The 19,402-nt window shown below is 35.9% G+C and overlaps 1 protein-coding gene across 3 annotated transcripts in view; it reads left to right on the forward strand.

Annotated features, from left to right (window-relative positions):
• The first annotated feature begins 5,286 nt into the window (after window positions 1-5,286).
• LOC118734026 (protein lozenge) overlaps window positions 5,287-19,402 on the forward strand; it is a 128,815-nt gene continuing 114,699 nt past the window's right edge. For 2 of the 3 annotated variants that reach the window (XM_036463712.1, XM_036463714.1), the window contains exons 1-2: window positions 5,287-5,943; window positions 16,878-17,759. In XM_036463712.1, coding sequence (XP_036319605.1) covers window positions 17,315-17,759 — 445 coding nt within the window. In that variant the 5' untranslated portion in view covers window positions 5,287-5,943; window positions 16,878-17,314. Of the gene's footprint in view, window positions 5,944-16,219; window positions 17,760-19,402 lie in introns of those variants that run through there. The other variant, XM_036463713.1, reaches the window with a different exon arrangement.

Below are 19,402 nucleotides of genomic sequence, written 5' to 3' on the forward strand. Positions count from 1 at the left end.
CAAATCGATTTACTGTTGTGTAAAACATGGTTGCTTTTGTTATCTGCAAATGTATCTAGAAAAAATTCCTCAAAAATTCCCCAAAATAAAAATCCTCAAAAAATACTCAACCGCAATTACTCACAACAACACTGCTTCTACCATAAAATAAATAATAACTAAATGGGTTTGAAACCTATTTTTTTATTTAAATGGTGTTTTTAAATTATTAAAAAAATTCAATGCAATGTAGAATAAAAATATGGGTAACAAATGCAATAGGAAATTTCTTTAGAATTTAAAAAATTTAAATTTTTTGGATTCACAAGGATGAATAGGTAATTTTTAAGCTGACAAAGTTAGAAGAACGAAATTCGAGGAGTTATCGAGTTTATATAAGCCCTTAAAATATAATTTTTTCCAAAACAAATACCGCGAAATTTCAAGGATAAAATTTTAAAATTACATTTTCAATATTTACTAGCCCTTCTGCACCAGAAACTTGAATCTGTTTAAATTCTCCAGGATTTCCTCATTAATTTTATACCCATACTTCTGCTCCAAGCACATTTCTCTGAATTTTTTAAATCATTTTTCAATTACTGACGTCAGAGTGAAAAACAAAAAACGTAATTTTACTATATTTGGCCCATAGTTTCGCGAATATATTGATATTTGTGTTTAAAATTTACTATCGCGCGGGGTTATATTTATAATGAGCTACACATTTATAAAAAAATATTAATTATTAAATAAGACAAGTAAGAAAGTCTAAGTTCGGGCAGAGCCGAACATTAAATATCTGGCGCAAATATTAAATATGTATATGTTTTCCACCTTTCCGAAAACTACCGCTGCAAGGTAAGGCCGGGTGGTTTTACCCCTATTTTAAACATCTTCGATAGAACGTTCAGTTAGACATAATGAGATAAACTTATATAGTCATATGTGGGCGATATTATGCCAATTTTCCAAAATTCCAAACAATGTTACTTCTTTTCAAGGGATTGTTTTTAGTATAAATTTTGAGTAAATTAGCGTCCTTAAATTTCGTAGTATTGAAGATTTAAGCATTTCTGAAATTTACCGTTATATGAAAAGCGGCCGAAATTTTAGTCCGATTTCAATAATTGTCAACGTTTTGCTCTTATGTGGCAACCACATACCGACTTTGGTACAAATTGGTACAAGGGTTACTGAGATACATATATGTGATCATAAGTGGGCGGTGCCACGCTATTTTCCAAAATTTTATCATAGTTGTATTTCTTGGTAAATAATTGTTGCAAGCATCAATTTTGAATAAATTAGCTTTAATATTTACTTATTTATCGAATATTTCGTGTTTCTCTAAATTACCATTATATGGGATGTGGGCGTGGTTATTGTACGATTTTAAAAATTTTCGTCCATTTGGTATGTTGTACCGAGTCCAACAACTGTGCCAAGTTTGCAATAAATTGGTGCAGCGGTTACCAAGATATACACATGTAACCATAAGTGGGCGTGGGCCAATTTTCCAAAAATTTATAATATTCTTATTTCTCGTCTAAAAATTGTTGTAAATATCAATGTTGAGTGAATAATCTTCAGTAGTTACTAAAATATCGCAGTTTTCGTATTTCTGAAAATTACCGTTATATGGGAGGTAGGCGTGGTTATTGTCCGATTTTTCCCATTTTCAATACCATCCGTCCTACGCCGGAAAGAAGTGCATGGACCAAGTTTCGTTAAGCTATCTCAATTTTTAGTCGAGTTATCGTGTGCACAGACGGATGGACAGACGGACGGACGGACGAACAGACAGTCACCGCTTAATCGATTTCTCTTTTCATTCTGATCATTTATGTATACATTTGTCTATATCTATCTCGATTCGTTTTGCCTGTTACAAACAACCGTTATATGAACAAAGTTATAATACCCTTGTACACAAGTGCGCTCGGGTATAAAAAGAAATATAGGCAATACTGGTGAAGAAAAGGAGTTTCTATTATTGCCATCAGTGCAAATTACAAATCCCGAAATCCCGGGGTTACTTGCCAAGAATCCCGGGATTTTCGAGACCTTAAAAACTTCGGGATCCCGGGATTAACATTCCTAGTCATGACCCACACTTAGTAGGTTTTGCCTTGTCTTGATTAAAGAGAAAACCCTTTTTTAGACTTAGCATTTATTTATCGCTTAGTTATATACAAATACAACTTATAATTTCGCTCTTTTAAACGGTTAGACCAAATAACTTAAAATTTTGGCACGCTTAATAGCTGCTTTTTTTCGATGGTATTGCATTGAGCAAGCTTACGCAAGAGAAAAGTTTTAAGCCCGTATACGTATATATGTATAATGCCTCTGCGGTTGGAACGGCCTAGGTTCCAATCCGCACCTACACTTCGTGTGCACGAAGATGAAAGCCGCACTTCCGTGGTGGCTGGTACGGCCTAAGTTCCTGGCCACGGGTGGACCGGAGGCAGTCTGGGGAGCTCTTGAGACTAAGCAAGCTGCATCTATCATTATTGGTGGGAGTGCTTAGTGGCACTGTGTGATTGGCTGAATGTCGTGGATAACCCTTACTGCACCAGCTGCATGGAGGACGATGAGATGGAAACATCTCAATATCTGCTGCTCTGGTGCCCTGCCTTTGAGAGCCTAAGGTTTAAGTACCTTGGGTCGAACTTTTTCCACGTTCCCGATGAGCTCTAGGAAGTGGACATCAGTCGACTGAAGAGCTTCGTTGTGAGCACGGAGCGTTTCTCCGACGAGAAGCCATAGGTGTCGTTTTTCTCCCATAGCTTCCCCCTCTTTCCCCTACCCATCCACTCTTTTTTTCCGGCATCCCTGCGTCGTTTTCCCTCTCCCCTCTAAGGGCATCGCAATGGACAGCTCAGTCGAGTCCAAGTGTGCCTCCATATGCGGAGGCAGCCCGCTTACCTAACCTAAGCCAGGTGATGGCCTCGCGGAAGCCGAAAACATATAACAAGACTCTTTAGAGGACATCTCGGTCTCGGTCAGTTTGGCCGAGTTGTAAGCTGTAAACGCAGTATAAACTTAAGCTAATATTGTAAGTGTAAACCTAGTATAACCTTGCCTAAGATAGTATAATATAATGGCAACCCTGTAATAATAAAGAGATTGACTTTTTTGTTGGCAAGCCTGTATTTAACTACTTTCGGAGAGGCGACATCTACCGCTAGAGTCTTTGATATAATATCTACCGACGAGGTTGATATCTAGACTAGGATGTATAGAAACTTTGCCATAATACCTTTGCTATAAATAGTGTCTGGACATACAATATTGTAAGTTGATAATAGGTTGTAATAACAGTTTCTGGGTAAATGTTTTGCACTTGTGCTAAAGCCTGTTCCTTTAGAAAAAAATTAAACTAGCAATGAAGAAAATCGATGGATAAATAAGAAAATAATGATTGGTCAAATGAAAATGCGCAAGGATTTTTTGTATGAAATATGAGCAGAAAAGAGTGTTACTCATACGCCACGTACACCTGATTAGGTAGAGTGTTTGCATCGAAAACAAGAGGTGTCAGAAATGATAAATTAATTTCTCAGAAGCTATCAGGGCCATGGAAAAGTGATGTATAAACGGTATATGGAGAATTTTATTTGCTTTAATTTCCCGTATCTCGTATTACTATGTATTACCTCTATTTTTTAAGCTGAATAAAGGTAAATTGCAAATATCTCGAAAAGTTATCCATGGAAAAAAAATCATCTCGATTTTCAGAATAACCGAGCAATTCTACATAGGAATTGGATAGTGGCATCCATAGAATAATTTGCTGTAAACCAGTGTTATTTTTTATATTTCTTATTAGAATTGAATTGAAATTTTAGAGTTATATGAAAATTGTAAACAATTGCCCTGTCTAAACATGTGGGAGGTTTTAAGCCTCGTGTGGTAGATGTGGTAGAACCCCAAATTTTAAAAAATATGTGGTAGATTACCACATATGTGGTAGAGGTTTTCACACTGGCTGCAATGTTAAAATTTGTGTTTCGCGAAAATCGAGGTTTTGCGTTCATCGAAATTACTAAGGGTGCACTTTATATATGTACATACATACATAATTACATACAGTAAGTACGCATAATACTTATTTAAACATGCATTTTCGTCTGAAGTGCAGCTGACGAATTATGCTATGCGACAATGGACTCAAAATGCAAAAAAAAACTCATGAATTTAATTCCCGAATGTGCAAAAACTAGTTTGTTCTTCAATCAACATTCTGCGCGCAAGGGCCAAAGCAACGAAGATATGAAAAAGTAAAGTTAATAAAACATGCCATACATAAAAAACACGTTTGCACATAAAGAACATAGCACAGCACACACAAGGGTAAAATTGTCTGCACTTTGTCGCGCCCCACATAAATTTACACTTTATGCTCGTTGCCACTTGTTTGTTTATGTGTCATTTAAAGGCCCCACCTTCTCCATTTATTCATTTGCACCAACGCTGCACGGAACTGCAACAAACCACATTACACACCGCAATATATGTATATACATACACTTTTGTATCTACAAATGTACAAAGCAACATTCGGGGCACACAGTCACACTGTACATATTGGGCGCATGTGTTGGTTCTCTATATACGCGAAAGGCGCCAATCAGCGCAGGCCCACAAAAGCAATAAGAATGTAGAGAACTAAAAACTCGCAGTGGTGCAGCAATCGAGGCGAGCGAAATACAAACAACAATGCGTACGGGGTGTTATGTGCGGCGTGCATTGTTGCCGAAGGCCTGCAAAGCCAACAAGTTGAAGCCGTTTGAAGAGCACGTTGCTGATTGGTGGTGGTGGTGTTTATGTTTGTGTACAAACAAAAAAACAAACAGATGGCAAAGAGTGAAAACCGATGAATCTCAAAACCAGAAAATGAGCACCAGCAAGTGAGCGGCTGAGCTGGGATCTACTGGAGCGGATTTCCGATGTCTTTGAATAGCTGAATGCTCCCAAAACCAAGTCGGCATAGAGAGCGCACAACGAGCATATATTGGTGATTTGAAGTGTGCGTATGTGCAATGACTTTTCCGGCACGAAAAACAAAATCCTACTCGAAATTTTTTTCAGGATTACACCGTTATCAAAAGAAAACAATTTAGGCCTTGGTTATGTATTGGAATGGTTTGCTACAGTAAAGCAATTGTTGTTGGTAAGTTGTTATTGCCTCGCGTGGACTTCCCATTTTGAGAGAGTAGGTATGTGTGTGTGAGTCTGATTGAGACTTTTAACTTCTACTATACATTCGTTTGTTAGTTAGTTGCTGTTGCTGCTGCCGTGGCTGCCTCTGGCTGCTGTTCCTGCCAGCTTAAACCGCTGCTGGTGGTCACGGCAAGTGCCAGTAATAATATTGTTCGGCTATTGTGAGCATCGAAGTAGCAACGGTTTTTTTTTAATCGAGTAAACAAGTGAACGTGAAGCGTATATTTAAATAAAAAATTATATTCGCGCGTAGATGACTAAGCCGCATTCGGGAATTAACCAAAAATATTTGCATATTAAAAATCGGAAATACGTTAGGAAAAACAGATTTTGATAAAAAAAATGTTAAATTCAAACTACATTTCGGGACCCCTGAAATGAAAAAAAAACTAGTGTTAGTGACAGATTATCTTTTTAATTCGCCAATAAAGCTATTATCATGGTTTGTGCGAATTTCACAATACAACGACCCACTCTCCAGCGATGCAATTTTTTTGTTGTGCTTTCGTTATGTACAATACAACTTTTCCAGCTAATATCAATTAGCAGTTTAATTGAATTACAAATAATAACTTACTCACTTCATTAGATAATTATTTGTGCGAAAACTTATGAAATTGTTATTACAAATTTTACGTATGAATAAATTTAGTGAATAAAACGAAAACGAAATTGTGAAATGGATTGCCAATTGGCTTCGTTGGGAATTTTTTCCAAACTTTTCCTTAAAAACAAGTGAAGTATTTAAATTACTAATGAAAAAGTGCATTGCTTCCTGTATTTGTTTTGTCAGAATTCGCAAATTTAATTAACACTTTTAAACGCCAATGTTGATTGAATTCGAACAAAGTGGCGCCAAATGACAGCTAATGTGCACGTACTACATACATATATACATAGGTACTTACTTACTATGTACATATGTATGTATGTACAATGGGTTTACATATATGACATACATACATTTTTGAGCAAAATATGTGGAAATATATGGATTTAAAATACTTTACAAAGCTAAATTGATTGCCCCGAAATTATAGCCATAGCCGTTTGATATAGAAAGCCCTTAATATAAATATGTAACAAATTTTTAAGTAATATTCATTTTTTTGGAAAAAACGAACACTCGCCAAAAAAAATATTGTTCGGCCGAGCTTCTCCCGCAATTTGTGGTCTGGTCTTGATGCTGCATATATCTAAAACAAATGGTGGGACTTACAATTTTACGCTGCCTCCGAACGTCAAATACACTCGTAGGTTTGCCATTGCCTGCTTTGGTTGTTAGAAAAAGTTGTACCTATTTTTACATGTTACTCAGACTAGGGATCGACCCTAAGTCCTACCGCAGTACGCAGTATTTTTCCAGCTTTACCTGTCGGATGACTCAATGCTTGCTGGCTTGCGAGTCTTAATTTTCGCTAACGGTTTACAGTGTTTCGACTATATGTAGGCAGGTGGAAAAGAGTCATGGTGACAGTTGATAAAAAACCGGGTTTAGAGGTTTAGGAGGGAAAACTAAAAGTCACAAATACAAACTTTCACATCATTTACTCACCCCACCATTCTACGAACGGTACATTTCCAAAGAAATACTAGAATCGGCGCGATATCCGGCGCGAACCCTTTAAAAGAATGGTTTCTTTTTCAAGAGTTATCAATTCTTTTAGGGGCATGGACTATTCAGGTGAAGATGTTTATCATTTATTTGGTATTTTCCTCTTTTTTGTAAAAAAAATTGGCCTGAAAATGTAGATGATAAAAATTGTTAGTAAAAAGTAAGAAAGTCTAAGTTCGGGCGGTTATTGAGCGATTTTAAAAATTTTCGGCCATTTGGTATGTTGTACGAAGGCCAACAACTGTGCCAAGTTTGGAAGAAATTGGTGCAGCGGTTACCAAGATATACGCATATAACCATAAGTGGGCGTGGCTACGCCCATTTTCCAAAAATTTATAATATTCTTATTTTTTGTCTAAAAATTATTGTAAATATCAAATTTGAGTGAATTATCTTCAGTAGTTACTAAAATATCGCAGTTTTCGTATTTCTGGAAATTACCTTTATATGGGAAGTGGGCGTGGTTAAAGTCCGATTTCGCCCATTTTCAATATCAACCTACCTTGGATTAAGGGAAACCTACATACCAAATTTCGTTGAAATAGCTCAATTTTTGCTCGAGTTATCGTGTACACGGGCGGACGGACAGACGGACGGACAGACAGACATGGCTTAATCGATTTCTTTTTTCATCCTGATCATTTATGTATACATTTGTCTATATCTATCTCGATTCGTTTTGGCTGTTACAAGCAACCGTTATGTAAACAAAATTAATATACCCTTGTGCACAAGTGCGCTCGGGTATAAAAAAGTGTGATTACCGGTTGGTAAGGTCTTGAAATTAGACGCATGTTTTTACAAATTTCATTCAGTTTCCCAACATATACATAACTTGACCTTTTCGCGCGACTTTGCAAATATGTATAATTTTCGACTTTCTTAATTTTTCGATTTTCAACTTTTTTTTGCATAATTTTCGCGAAAAGAACTTTTCGAACAATGAAACAATTACACCAAACATCGCGAGAAAGGAATATTTGCACCTTTGTACATAATTTTTAAGTGCAACATTTGCTTTTCTGGGAGGGGAAAGCAGAAAATAAATATTAACCGAAATTTCATCACAGTTACTGATTGCGCCTACATTGTTTGCGAGTTGCAGATGTTGTATGTGTGTAGTATCCTATCTTCCCAATATTTTATATTTCGTCTTCTTCTTCTTCTTCTTTTTTGGCGCTGTAACCGCATAAGCGATTTTTGCCGAGTTCAGCAAAGCACGCCAGTCGTTTCTCCTCTGTGCCAACTGACGCCAATTGGAAACGCCAAGTGAAGCCAAGTCCTTCTCCACCTGATCTTTCCATCGCAGTGGGGGCCTCCCTCTTCCTCTGCTACCACCAGCGGGTTCCGAGTTGAATACTTTCAGAGCTGGAGCGTCGGTGTCCATTCGAACGACATGGCCAAGCCAGCGGAGCCGCTGTATTTTAATTCACTGCACTATTTCCATGTCGCTGTAAAGCTGATACAGCTCATCGTCCCATCGTCTGCGGTACTCGCCGTCGCCAACGCATAAAGGCCCGTAAATCTTCCGCAAAATCCTTCTCTCAAACACTCCAAGAGCCGCCTCATCGGATGTTGTCATTGTCCATGCTTCTGCGCCATGTACCAGCACGGGCATGATGAGTGACTTATAGAGCGTGGTTTTCGTACGTATATTTAAGGTTTTCTAATAAAAGAGAGAGCACAAAATAAATTTCATCGAAATCATATAAAATTTAATGTTTCCACCCACAAGAGTGGAGAGCTTGGCAATTAAGCCATCTTTACCAATTACCAAATCGTAATTGCTTGTTCCTAAGAAAAATTAGAGCGCATGTCAAGTTTCAGCGAAATCGGTGTACGTTAACTATGATTTCCACCTGCCTCCATATAGTCGAACACTGTGCGGTGGTCTGAGATTGGAAGAAAGTCCAAGTTTCGAAATGTCTCGAAATAACCAACTACATGAGGGGTTGATTAAATTCTAGACATATAAATAGCACGTTGCATGGACTCAACAATGGTAGTTGATACATCGAATGCTGAGTTACTAGAATACTAGGTTTACTTTGTTACAGGATTTCATAATTTTTCCTAATCCTATTAACGTTTTGGTAGTTTAGTGACATAAATAAAATATATGGAAAACTCTATGAAATTATGAGACCGTGAAGTCTCAGCTTTCTTAACTTTTTGGCCACAATAACAAAAAGTTTGAAACCTTCCACACAGAAGATCCAAAAAGGTACTTTTTACAGAATTGAAATCGGTTCAGCCGTTTGCCTGATAATAACAAATACATTTTGTACTTTTATATAGGAATGAAGAAGCATAAAAATAGTATAGACTGGCCATCTGTATTAAGGGCAGATATGGTAGGAATTATCAGATTTTAATGAAAACTGGTTTTAATTTTGGGTCTTGTATGGATAGTCGGCTAATTTTGACATACTTTCAGATTTACGTTTGCTTTGTTTAAAACTAAGATATATATAAACAGAGTTTTTAGCATTTCAACCCTCCAGTGAAGTGCGCGTGGAAGATTGCTAATCTATAACCTTTTCATATTGTTTAATTTCTTATAAAAAGTCGACATTTCCGTTTTTCAAATTGTTTATAAAAATGGCATCTTGGACGGTAAAAAGCTTTGGATACTTCAAAAGCCTCTGAACTTTGTACACAAATATGGAAAATTTTTATTAAACAACAATTTTAAAAAGAATGCTTGCATTTATAGTGCCTATTTATTTACCCGAGCTTGTGAGGCATTTTAGGCCTTAAGTCAGACTTGCCTTGGAGAAATTTACGTACTACTTTTAAACTGCCTACGCGAAAAATTTATGTACAGACATTACGATGTATGCCTTACCGATGTATGCTATGCAACTGTAAACTAAACCCGTAAACTAAATGATGGTTTAGCAACAAGCTATCGATCTGTACTTCATTTTGGATAATCGAATTGAATACGAAAGACTTAAGGCACAAACTTGTGTGTCTCCGCCCAATAAAAAAAATATATTCGATTTCCGTTAGCAGTTCTTGATGATAATATCTAACTATTATTTTAATTTATTTGTGAATCTTTCATTTTAAACTGTGCGCATTCTAATTTGAATGACTTTGGCTAAAAATGTTTTGTAAATATGACCAGTAAAACTTGATAAAAAAAGAGTCTAAAATGCTGATAGAAGAATTGATTTATTTGTTTGCTACTTTGATAAATAACTATAGTAAGTAATTGTAGTAATAAAAACGGAAAATGGGCGGTATACTGTAGGGTGTTTCGTCTCAATATCGAACCCACCAACAAATTGTCCTTGTGGAATGCGGTGTTTTTTTTTTGCGTTCAGAACGTTGTTGATAGGTAAAAATAATTCCCCGATTGATTGGTTTTCCCTTTTCATGAAACTGGTGGAGATTATGCCACGTACAACATAAAATGCTGGCATCGTACCTGACTACGCATCTTTGGTGCCAATTCACCGCCTTTTTTCTTTTTTGGTGCCAATTCACCGTTTCTTTTGCCGATGAGCCTCCCCTGCATTGTGGTGTATCAAAGTTTCACCCAAGTAATGAATTAATGGCGAAAAAGCTCGTCCAAACTGTAATTAAACAATTCCAAATGCACCTTCCACAACCTCGTGTGCCTACCTTCTCCGATAAGTCGACAAGTCATCGTAAGTTTTTTCTTATTATTTTCTGGCTCTGTAACCGCCTAAGCGGTTTTGGTCAGAAAAAAATGTCCTTTAGGGCATTGTTTGCCGGAACTATATACACAAAATAACGCGTATATTTTTTTACACGTTCAACGCATTTACATAGGGTTCTATCACGTTTATACTTGGTTCTAACATAAAAATAATGCTTGATGAAAGTACCAAAGATACCTTTTTAAACTCTTTGAAAAGTTCACTCGGTTATTAACTTTCAATAATTGGCAAACACAAACGAAAAGAAGTACCCTATACAAATAAATACATATATGTGCAATCAATTTCCTGTTTAGGTTTTCTTCCTTTTAAATAAGGATATTATATTTTATTTTATGCGGTTTTATGGCGTTTAGCTTTAAAAGCTATACGTTTTTTCCATGCAATAAAGTTGGCATTCGTGCATAATTTTAACCACCTTTATCGCAAACAATGGATAGTAAAATCAATAAAAAATAATTGTAGATAATAGATTGGCGCTCATACAATATGTTAGTGTTTTGCCGAGCTTCTCCTCCGATTTATGGCGTGAGCCTTGATGTTGTCACACAAAGGGGAGGGACCTACAGTTTTACGCCGACTCTGAAAGGCAATTGTATTTTTATGAGAAGCTGTCTGCCAATGACAGCATGTTAAATGTTTAATTTTACTTAAAACCGAAGTATACTAAACATAAATGGCTTATCAATTAAAGACAATTTGGCTTTCGAGAATAGTTTTCTAAAATTAAATTTTGCTAAAGCAGTTAAAGCGAAGATAAACGATAGTTGTAAACTGAGAAAATTCAAAAGTGATTAGCGGCAAAAGAACTTAGCGTTACATATTCCAAGCAAAAAATCGGCGTTGTAGGCCTTTATTGAAGAAAAAAAAAAAAAAAATGGTAAACACCTAGTTGAAGTTGAAATAGTTCCCATATACATATCTACACATTTGTCTAGGACAGCTTGTTCAATATTTGCGAGACATACATATATATACATATGTTCATATTGCAACGCAAGCAATTATAAGATTTAACAATTTGTAGGACTTTGAAAATAAAGTTTTCTTGAATTAATTGTCTTAAAATCACATGTGACTAGAGTAACTACATATATCTAAAATATAAATCTAATATAATGATGTACTATATATTCATAAAATCAGACATTGTTGTCGAATTACGGTTTATGAGGTTTAAAATTTCGGGCCAAATTTTCAATGAATTGGCAGCTGAGATGAAAATCAATGTGTCCTAAATAATGGTTACCTCAATATATATATTTTTTTATTTGCGAAAAACACGTGACCACAGACTATTTTAGTGATCTCGCAAAGATTTGTGACATACTCTAAAATTTAAATCCAGAAAAGGCGTACTTAATGGTATGTAACCGTTACTTTGGACACTTTAATGTTCACCACAGCTATCAATGCTTTGAAAACCACTGCCGTCATTTTCGCACCATTTAATAATAATAGATATGTCTCCTCCGATTTGTGGCGAGCGCCTTGATCCATGGGGAGGGATCTAAAGTTTTGCGCCGACACTGAAGGCCGATTGTATTTTTATGAGAAAATGTTTTTCATGGCCATTTTATAAGATTTATAATTTTTACGGTTTTTACTTGTAAAAAATAAAGCTTAAAGCGTATTATATTTCGTCAGAAGATCGACTTATGTACATATGTGACAAATATTTAAAAGTGTAGCTTAACTGAACGCCTAACTCGGTTAGAATTTTCATTTAGCTACATAAGCAACCCTGTTGGCATCCGCCACGAAATATGTAATTAGTTAAATGGGATTTATGCACGAAAATCAATTGAATTGCATAATTTTGCAAAGTATTAGGTGCATACATAAGTATGTATATAAAGAAACAAAAGTTTCCCTCATAAACAAGTTACTCTCATAAACAATTGAAAATATAACAGTTTTTTCACATAACCTGTCTGAATTCGGATAAATAGCCGAGTTTGTGTTGTTAATTTGCATGTAGTATGTATTTCGTTTTTTCAGTGAGTGTTGTTTTGTAGCTCGGTTGCAAAAGAAAACACCTAATATCAAAAGTTTCTAAACCAAGCGATTTCGAAAGATCTAAATTTTGTGGAGTCATAAAAACCATGAAAAATTTAAAGAATAATGGCCTTATTCATAAAAAATAAAGTAGCTTTATAAAAGGTTTACAAATTGAAAAATGTATGAAAACGTCAATTTATAAAGCTCTTTAAACCTACTTTATTTTTTATGAATAAGGCCATAAAACAATAAGAGAAATCGTTTATTATTTCTTATAAATTCTTAAAAATTTCAAAAAGACATACATAGAGCATTGGCGTCTGTGTTAAATGATAGTAGAGTTCAAAATATAGATCGATGAAAATTTCGAAATAATTTGCGATTATTAGACCAGTGAGGCATGTCTTTACTTTTGGCTAACAATCAGCAGTCTTCGATAATCGAGTTCCCAATAAAAAATATAAACATGTGCACCGCAGGGTTGCCGTTTTGGGCTTTTCCTACCAAAATTGGTAGGTTTTTTTTTCTCGTTGGTCGGATGGTAGGACGCTTAAAATTTTGGTAGGTTTCTTTGCTCATAAAACAGTGGTTTTTAGTAGTGTCAGCACTGTGAGTAGGCTTGCCAAATTGGGACAGTATCAGTTTTACCTTCATTCTGTGGATGGGTTCAACTGTTTGCCAAATACCTTACTGGCATAGGCAGAATCTCACCAAATACCCTCGGCGATTCTCTGAACTCCGTATACGCTATAAAAAGTTATATCCACTGAGTATTTAAAGGGATATGCAGTGATTGAATTGATGGATGGAAAGGCAGGTTTGTAATTCAGATATTTTTCTTCGAATCGAAACAGTTTTAACATTGACAAAATTAAATGGCACTAGAAGAAAAACTCAAATGCATACTACATCGGTGGGTAAACGCGGCTCTTTGAGCCAAATGCGGCTCTTTGCTTAGCAAAGTGCGGCTCTTTTTACTTTTTAACCGACTTCCAAAAAAGGAGGAGGTTATCAGTTCGTCGGAATATTTTTTTTTTTTGTTATGTATGTTACCGCATAACTTTGGACCACGTCAACCGATTTCGATAATTCTTTTTGCATCGGAAAGGTAGTGTCTCAGAGGTGGTCTGGTTAAGATCCGATCAGTGGATCATGAGATATATATATATATATATATATTTTTTTTTATGAGAGTTGAAAAATTAAAAATTACTTTTTAAAATACATATTTCTTTGCTGGACATTCTTTTCTTTGTTATTTTATTTTATTCTTTTTATATACACATACGCAAATTGAGATCGGATCATTATCCGCAATTGGGGAATGAAATTGGTTTTCTGACTTAATGTTCTTTACCGATATGATGGAAAATTTGCAAAATGTTTTTGATTTGTCGCAAATTATTTTAAGTTTTGAAGCTAAACTACGTCTTTTTATCCATGATCTCAAAAAAATAATATTTCATAATTTTCCTTGGCTAGAAAAAAAATATTGCACATGCTTTAAAAACAGATTTTGAAAAAATATTTGCCCATTTGAAATTATTTAAATGTCCGTTTGCATACTTCATAAACCCTTTTTAAACCGACTTCCAAAAAAGGAGGAGGTTATCAGTTCGTCGGAATATATATATATATTTTTTTTTATGTATGTTACCGCATAACTTTGGACCACGTCAACCGATTTCGATAATTCTCAGAGGTGGTCCCGTACTAATTTGGTTTAGATCCGATCATTGGATCATGAAATATATATATGTGTATTTTTGTTTAAGTCGTTTTTTTTTGCTTAAAATTACGTGTTATGTAACATAATTGAGGATGAATTTACAATATCCGAAATTCTCCTTTTTAAGAAAAGCGAGAGTTGGATTTTTTGGAATTAGAAGAAGATAAGGCACTGGAAATGCAACATAAAGCTTTGCCATTGCTTGAAATCCAGCAACAAGTACCAGATTGAAAATATCCGCTGTTGCAAACAGCTGCGAGCCGTATATTTTAAATTTTTGGTGCAACGTATAACTGTGAATCTTTGTACTCTACAATGAAATTCGTAAAGGCAAAATACCGTTCACAATTAATTGCATTCGCGTACCCGACTATTAGCTTTTTGTTTTCACGTACGCAAAAACTTGCAAAGTAGGGGAAATTGAGAGAGCAAAATGACATTTCATTTTGAGGGAAAGCTGTTAGTTTCTGCTGGAAACATTTTTGGCAACAAGAAAATCGCTAATCAAAAAAAGCTGGTTGGAATTTACGCAAATCCCTAAATTGACTTTGATGGTTTGGAAGTTAAAATAGTAAAATGCGACTAATTAAATTTGTAAGAAGTAAGTAATTATTCGTTTAGTCGGTGAACTGTATCAGGATAAGACTTCGGAATTTGTTTTCTTACGTTTTCAGTTTTATTCTTTTGAATGTAAACAAAATTTCTATCAGCTGTTCGTCTAACTTGCAAGTTTCTGTAAATTTTCTGATGGCGTACTATTTGGAATTCTTTTGTCAGAGAACAGATGACATTTCGCCGGAATTTCGCTGCTGGACATTTTTTACAGGAGATTTTAAACGACCGTATCTGTTGACTATCCAACATTTAACAGAACTGTTACGAACGGTTTTAGCTGACGTAAAACCAGATTATGAAAATTTGGCCAAAGTGATCTTTTAAATTTTCTTTAATATCTATCTTACGTACTTACATTAGAATAATAATTATATTAATATTTAAAAATAAAATTTTGGTTTTTGTAGTTTTTTTTTGTGGCTCTTTGTAGCATTTAGATTTTACTTGTGGCTCTTTTCGGCCTGGGCCTTGCTCACCCCTAGCATACTACATAACAAATGTACGGGCTTCAGAATATGTTATTTTTTATTATACATGAAAATTAAAAAGCAAGCTTATTATTAGTCATACATGTTTCCAGTAAAACGGAGGATCTCAAAGTTTTTAAGCGCAACTCGAATAAATTAATGGCAAACCCGCAGCGCGAGGATTTTTCCCCCAGCCCGGCGGCTCCTAGACTCGGACATTTGCCAAGCCTAACTGTGAGGCTTATTTTTACCTTACTTATTTATGTCAATAAATGCAAAACCGCGTTTGTGAGGTTGCATAAATTATTTTCTAGAGAGTAAAAACACTCATACTCGCATTTCTGGCTAGTATATTTCAGGACGAATAAATAAGGCTTGATCCAAGAGATTGTGTGAGCAAATCCAATTTTTGGCAGCAAAAGTCAGTTACGTGGTTTTGCAGAACGACGATACGCGGTTTTGTATTTTAAACGACGATATATATTCTTTATAATAAATATGTGTATGTAAATGAGTGATGTATACAAATTCTACGTCGGAATTTCATTTTCTGCTCCGCTTTTTCACGTCATTTACTCCGAAGGCTTTATTAAAACTATAAACTAGACAATTTTTGCAATTTTTTCGTTTTTTTCAAAATTTACTCGAAATTTTGAGGGTGGAGAAGTCAAACAGACCTCAGATTCGGGTTCAGCGGGTCGAATTACTTGTCGGTAGGTGGGTCTGGTTAAAAGCACACACCACCTTTTTGTGTGCTATGTATAATATATACTTAATATGTACATATATACCAGCGATTATTCTGACCTTTTTGTTTATTTTAATTATAAAACCAGCAAAAAAAATTAGTTTACTGTCGTAAAACACCGTTTTCTTAAATGGTAGGAAAGAAGCTATTTTGGTAGGTTTCTGAAACAGCTCTTTGTAGAAAAGAAAGCTTTTCAGTGGTAACTCTGATGTACCTATATATGTATATTTAATTTGCATTCATATTTTGTATGTAGATACGCGTTGCGTTTTGTTGTGATTTTCTGAGAAATCGTTAAAGTCTTTGAATCGGCTAAAAAAATAAAGTCGTACAAGCTGCTGCAGCTGTTTCTGAGTGTCTTTTTCGATATCAGCGTATTTCCAACTTCGGTTTGGTGCGCGTGAGTCACACTACGATGTGTGCTCTGAAATATTCATAACGTCCAAAATAAAGTGCGCCAAGTAAACGTCACGCTGCCTGCGCTGTATCGCTTAAAAATTGAGTGAACTAAGCAAAGAGATTGAACTGTATTCATTTATGTTAATTTGTCGCTTAATCATTTATTAACTAATTCGCTGGTTTTACGTACATAAATACCTTAGTATCTATAAACGTAGGCAAAGTGTAATTAAAAATCAGTGATCATTTCAAAGTTTCCGGTAACACTTGGGAAAATCCAACATTTTCGGAAGCTACAGTGACACTACAAAATAAATCTTGAATAAATAAGCAACAAGAAACAAACTGAATCGGGTTGAGTGGGATTCCCTAATATTATGAAAGGAATATTTATATTTTTTAGCGGTCGAATGGAATAATAAAACGCCTTTCAATAAATGCCCAGTGAATAATTTGCGCCAAAACAGTTTTATTTGAAGCAACTAAATACGTAATTCTTGAAATATAAACAACATACTTGTAAAGTGAATAGTGCAATCCAAGTGCAACTTCTGCTTACCTTCGGTCCTCAGAAGCCGCAAACTGAAGATAAAAACTACACCGAGTAATCCCGCCGCCGTCGCTTCCCTTAACGCCGCCCCATTTCAGCAGCTCCCGGCCTCATCACACAACGCCACCCACGCCCAACAATTTACACCGCCCTCGGCGCAGCTGCAGCCGCAGCTACAGCCACAAGTCGAACAAAACAATCCCAACGTGGCTGCCGTTGGTTGTCTTCGTTCCCTTTCTTCCGTCACCGTATATCCACAGGCCGCCAAAATTGCTCCTTACCAACGGCGAATGCATTTGCCCAGCGCAGCTGCTGCGGTGTACAGCGGCGGTTCAACGTCGGGCGGGCTCGGCGGCGGTGGGGGAGTTGGTGGTATTGGCATCGGTGTTGGTGTTGGTATCGGCGATGCCGTCGGCCACAACGTCAGCGGCCTGATTGGCACTGGTGCCGCAATGATCACATCATCTACCTCGCCAATGGGTTGGTGCGAGGCCGCTTCAGTGCCACAACCGATTCCACCCAGTAATGCCAGCGTCGGTAGTAGTTCACCCATTGGTGGTGCCAGCAATGGTACGGCGCACAGTAGTAATAGTAATACAAATAGCAGCAGCAACAATAATCATGCACACGGTAACAATAATCATAGTAATAGTAACAATAATGCTGGCTATCAAGATTTGTGGTGGACGGAAAGAATGGTGGATATGGCCCACGAGAAGTTTCCCAACGAGTTAGGTAAGTAAATAAATGTTTAGTTTTGTAATTTGTGAGTTTATAAGTTTAAAGTGGTACATAGTGGTAATAAATCTTAGATTTGAAAAATGAGAAGATGAAAAATCTACGATGTTCTCCTTTTCACAACCTTTTATTTAATTTGCTCATCGCGGCGAATTTTCCAATTCCAATTGATTTTAAATTAAATTCCCGACGAGATAGATACTTGAAACTTTTAGATTAGCTTCGATCATGTAATTTGAAACAATTCTGATTCATATATTTAGTACAATTCTGATTCATATGTACATACTAGTGTACTGCACAAGCCGATTCATATACGTTTACCTACTTCTTTGAAAAAATACAAGCACAAGTATGATTCACACTTGTTTCAAACAAGCCAATTCAACTCATAGCTTGAACGCAAATGAATACGGTAGTAGCTTGAATCGAACAAGTTTGACTACAGCAGCAGCACTTGTAAATACATATGTATGTACGTACATATTGCAAACCGTGAATCAGCTTGTTAAAACCAAAGGGTATTGTTATGTGTTAGTGTGTTTTTGTTTCGCTAATAAATAGTGAGTTCGATATGTTTGAAGTAAATAAATCAAGTACGAGTATGAGTTGAAATCCAACAAGCAAGCCAAGCGTTTACTTGCTTGTTTCGAACCAAACCCAGTCAATAAAGTAAGTTTTCAAGTAGCTTGAAAAGTAAGTAGCTTGCTGCAGTACCTTGGTACATACATACATATGTACATATCGTCGCGACGCCCGGATAAAATGTTGTCGTATGTTACTTTCAGCAGGTTTTGGAGGTTCGCGATTGAAGTTTGGAATGCAATTTCTCGAAAAACCGACTATAGATTTTCTCCAAGGTCTCGGAGAATGCAAAGAGCAGCTGAAACCATTTCTCTCAAAGAGAAAACACCGGACCTCCATCACTCCCTTCTATTTTAAAAATTTACATCTAAAAATCCGAAAGACATACATATATGTACAAATTAGCGCACACAAGGGGTGGGTTTTGGGGTTCAAACCCCCTTAAAGTTAATAACCTCAAATACAAACTGTATCTTAAAGCTTAGAATCCAGCTCTCGAGAAAAATCACAAGAAATATTTTTTTTTTCTGTTGCTTGAAAAGGCACTTTGCTCTTGCTGTAAATTTTCTTGAAGAAATAAATATACGAGAACTTTTTTCTTGAGAGCTGCAAACTGATTTAAGAAATTTTGATTGAAGAATATTTTTTTTTAACTTTTTGCGCGTCATTTTATATGAATTTTTCGTTTTTCTGCAACTGAAGCGAATTTTCAGTATTTGCTGGTGATATATCTTTAGAAGTATAAAACCTCTCCCCACCCTCCCCTGGGTGCGCCCCTGTATGTACATATATATCTCTATGGTCCTCTGTACATAATAAAGACACAATTAAAAATTCAAAAAATAAAAAAAGTTACTACTACTAATTGGCTCTTGTCTCGAATCCTTTTCTAATCCATTTCCATCCCTCACTAAAGAAAGCAGTAAGGATTGCTAAGTACTAAAGACTAGACATGGATTCGACAAGGATTATAGACATGAGCCGCTTAACAGTAGTAAGGCTTTTTATTTTTGAAAATTTGAATTGCGTCCTTATTGCACGTTCAAATCAGAAAT

This window comes from Rhagoletis pomonella, unplaced genomic scaffold (genome assembly GCF_013731165.1).
Source record: "Rhagoletis pomonella isolate Grant_MI unplaced genomic scaffold, Rhpom_1.0 Rhpom_scaffold_00002, whole genome shotgun sequence".
NCBI lineage: Eukaryota > Metazoa > Arthropoda > Insecta > Diptera > Tephritidae > Rhagoletis > Rhagoletis pomonella.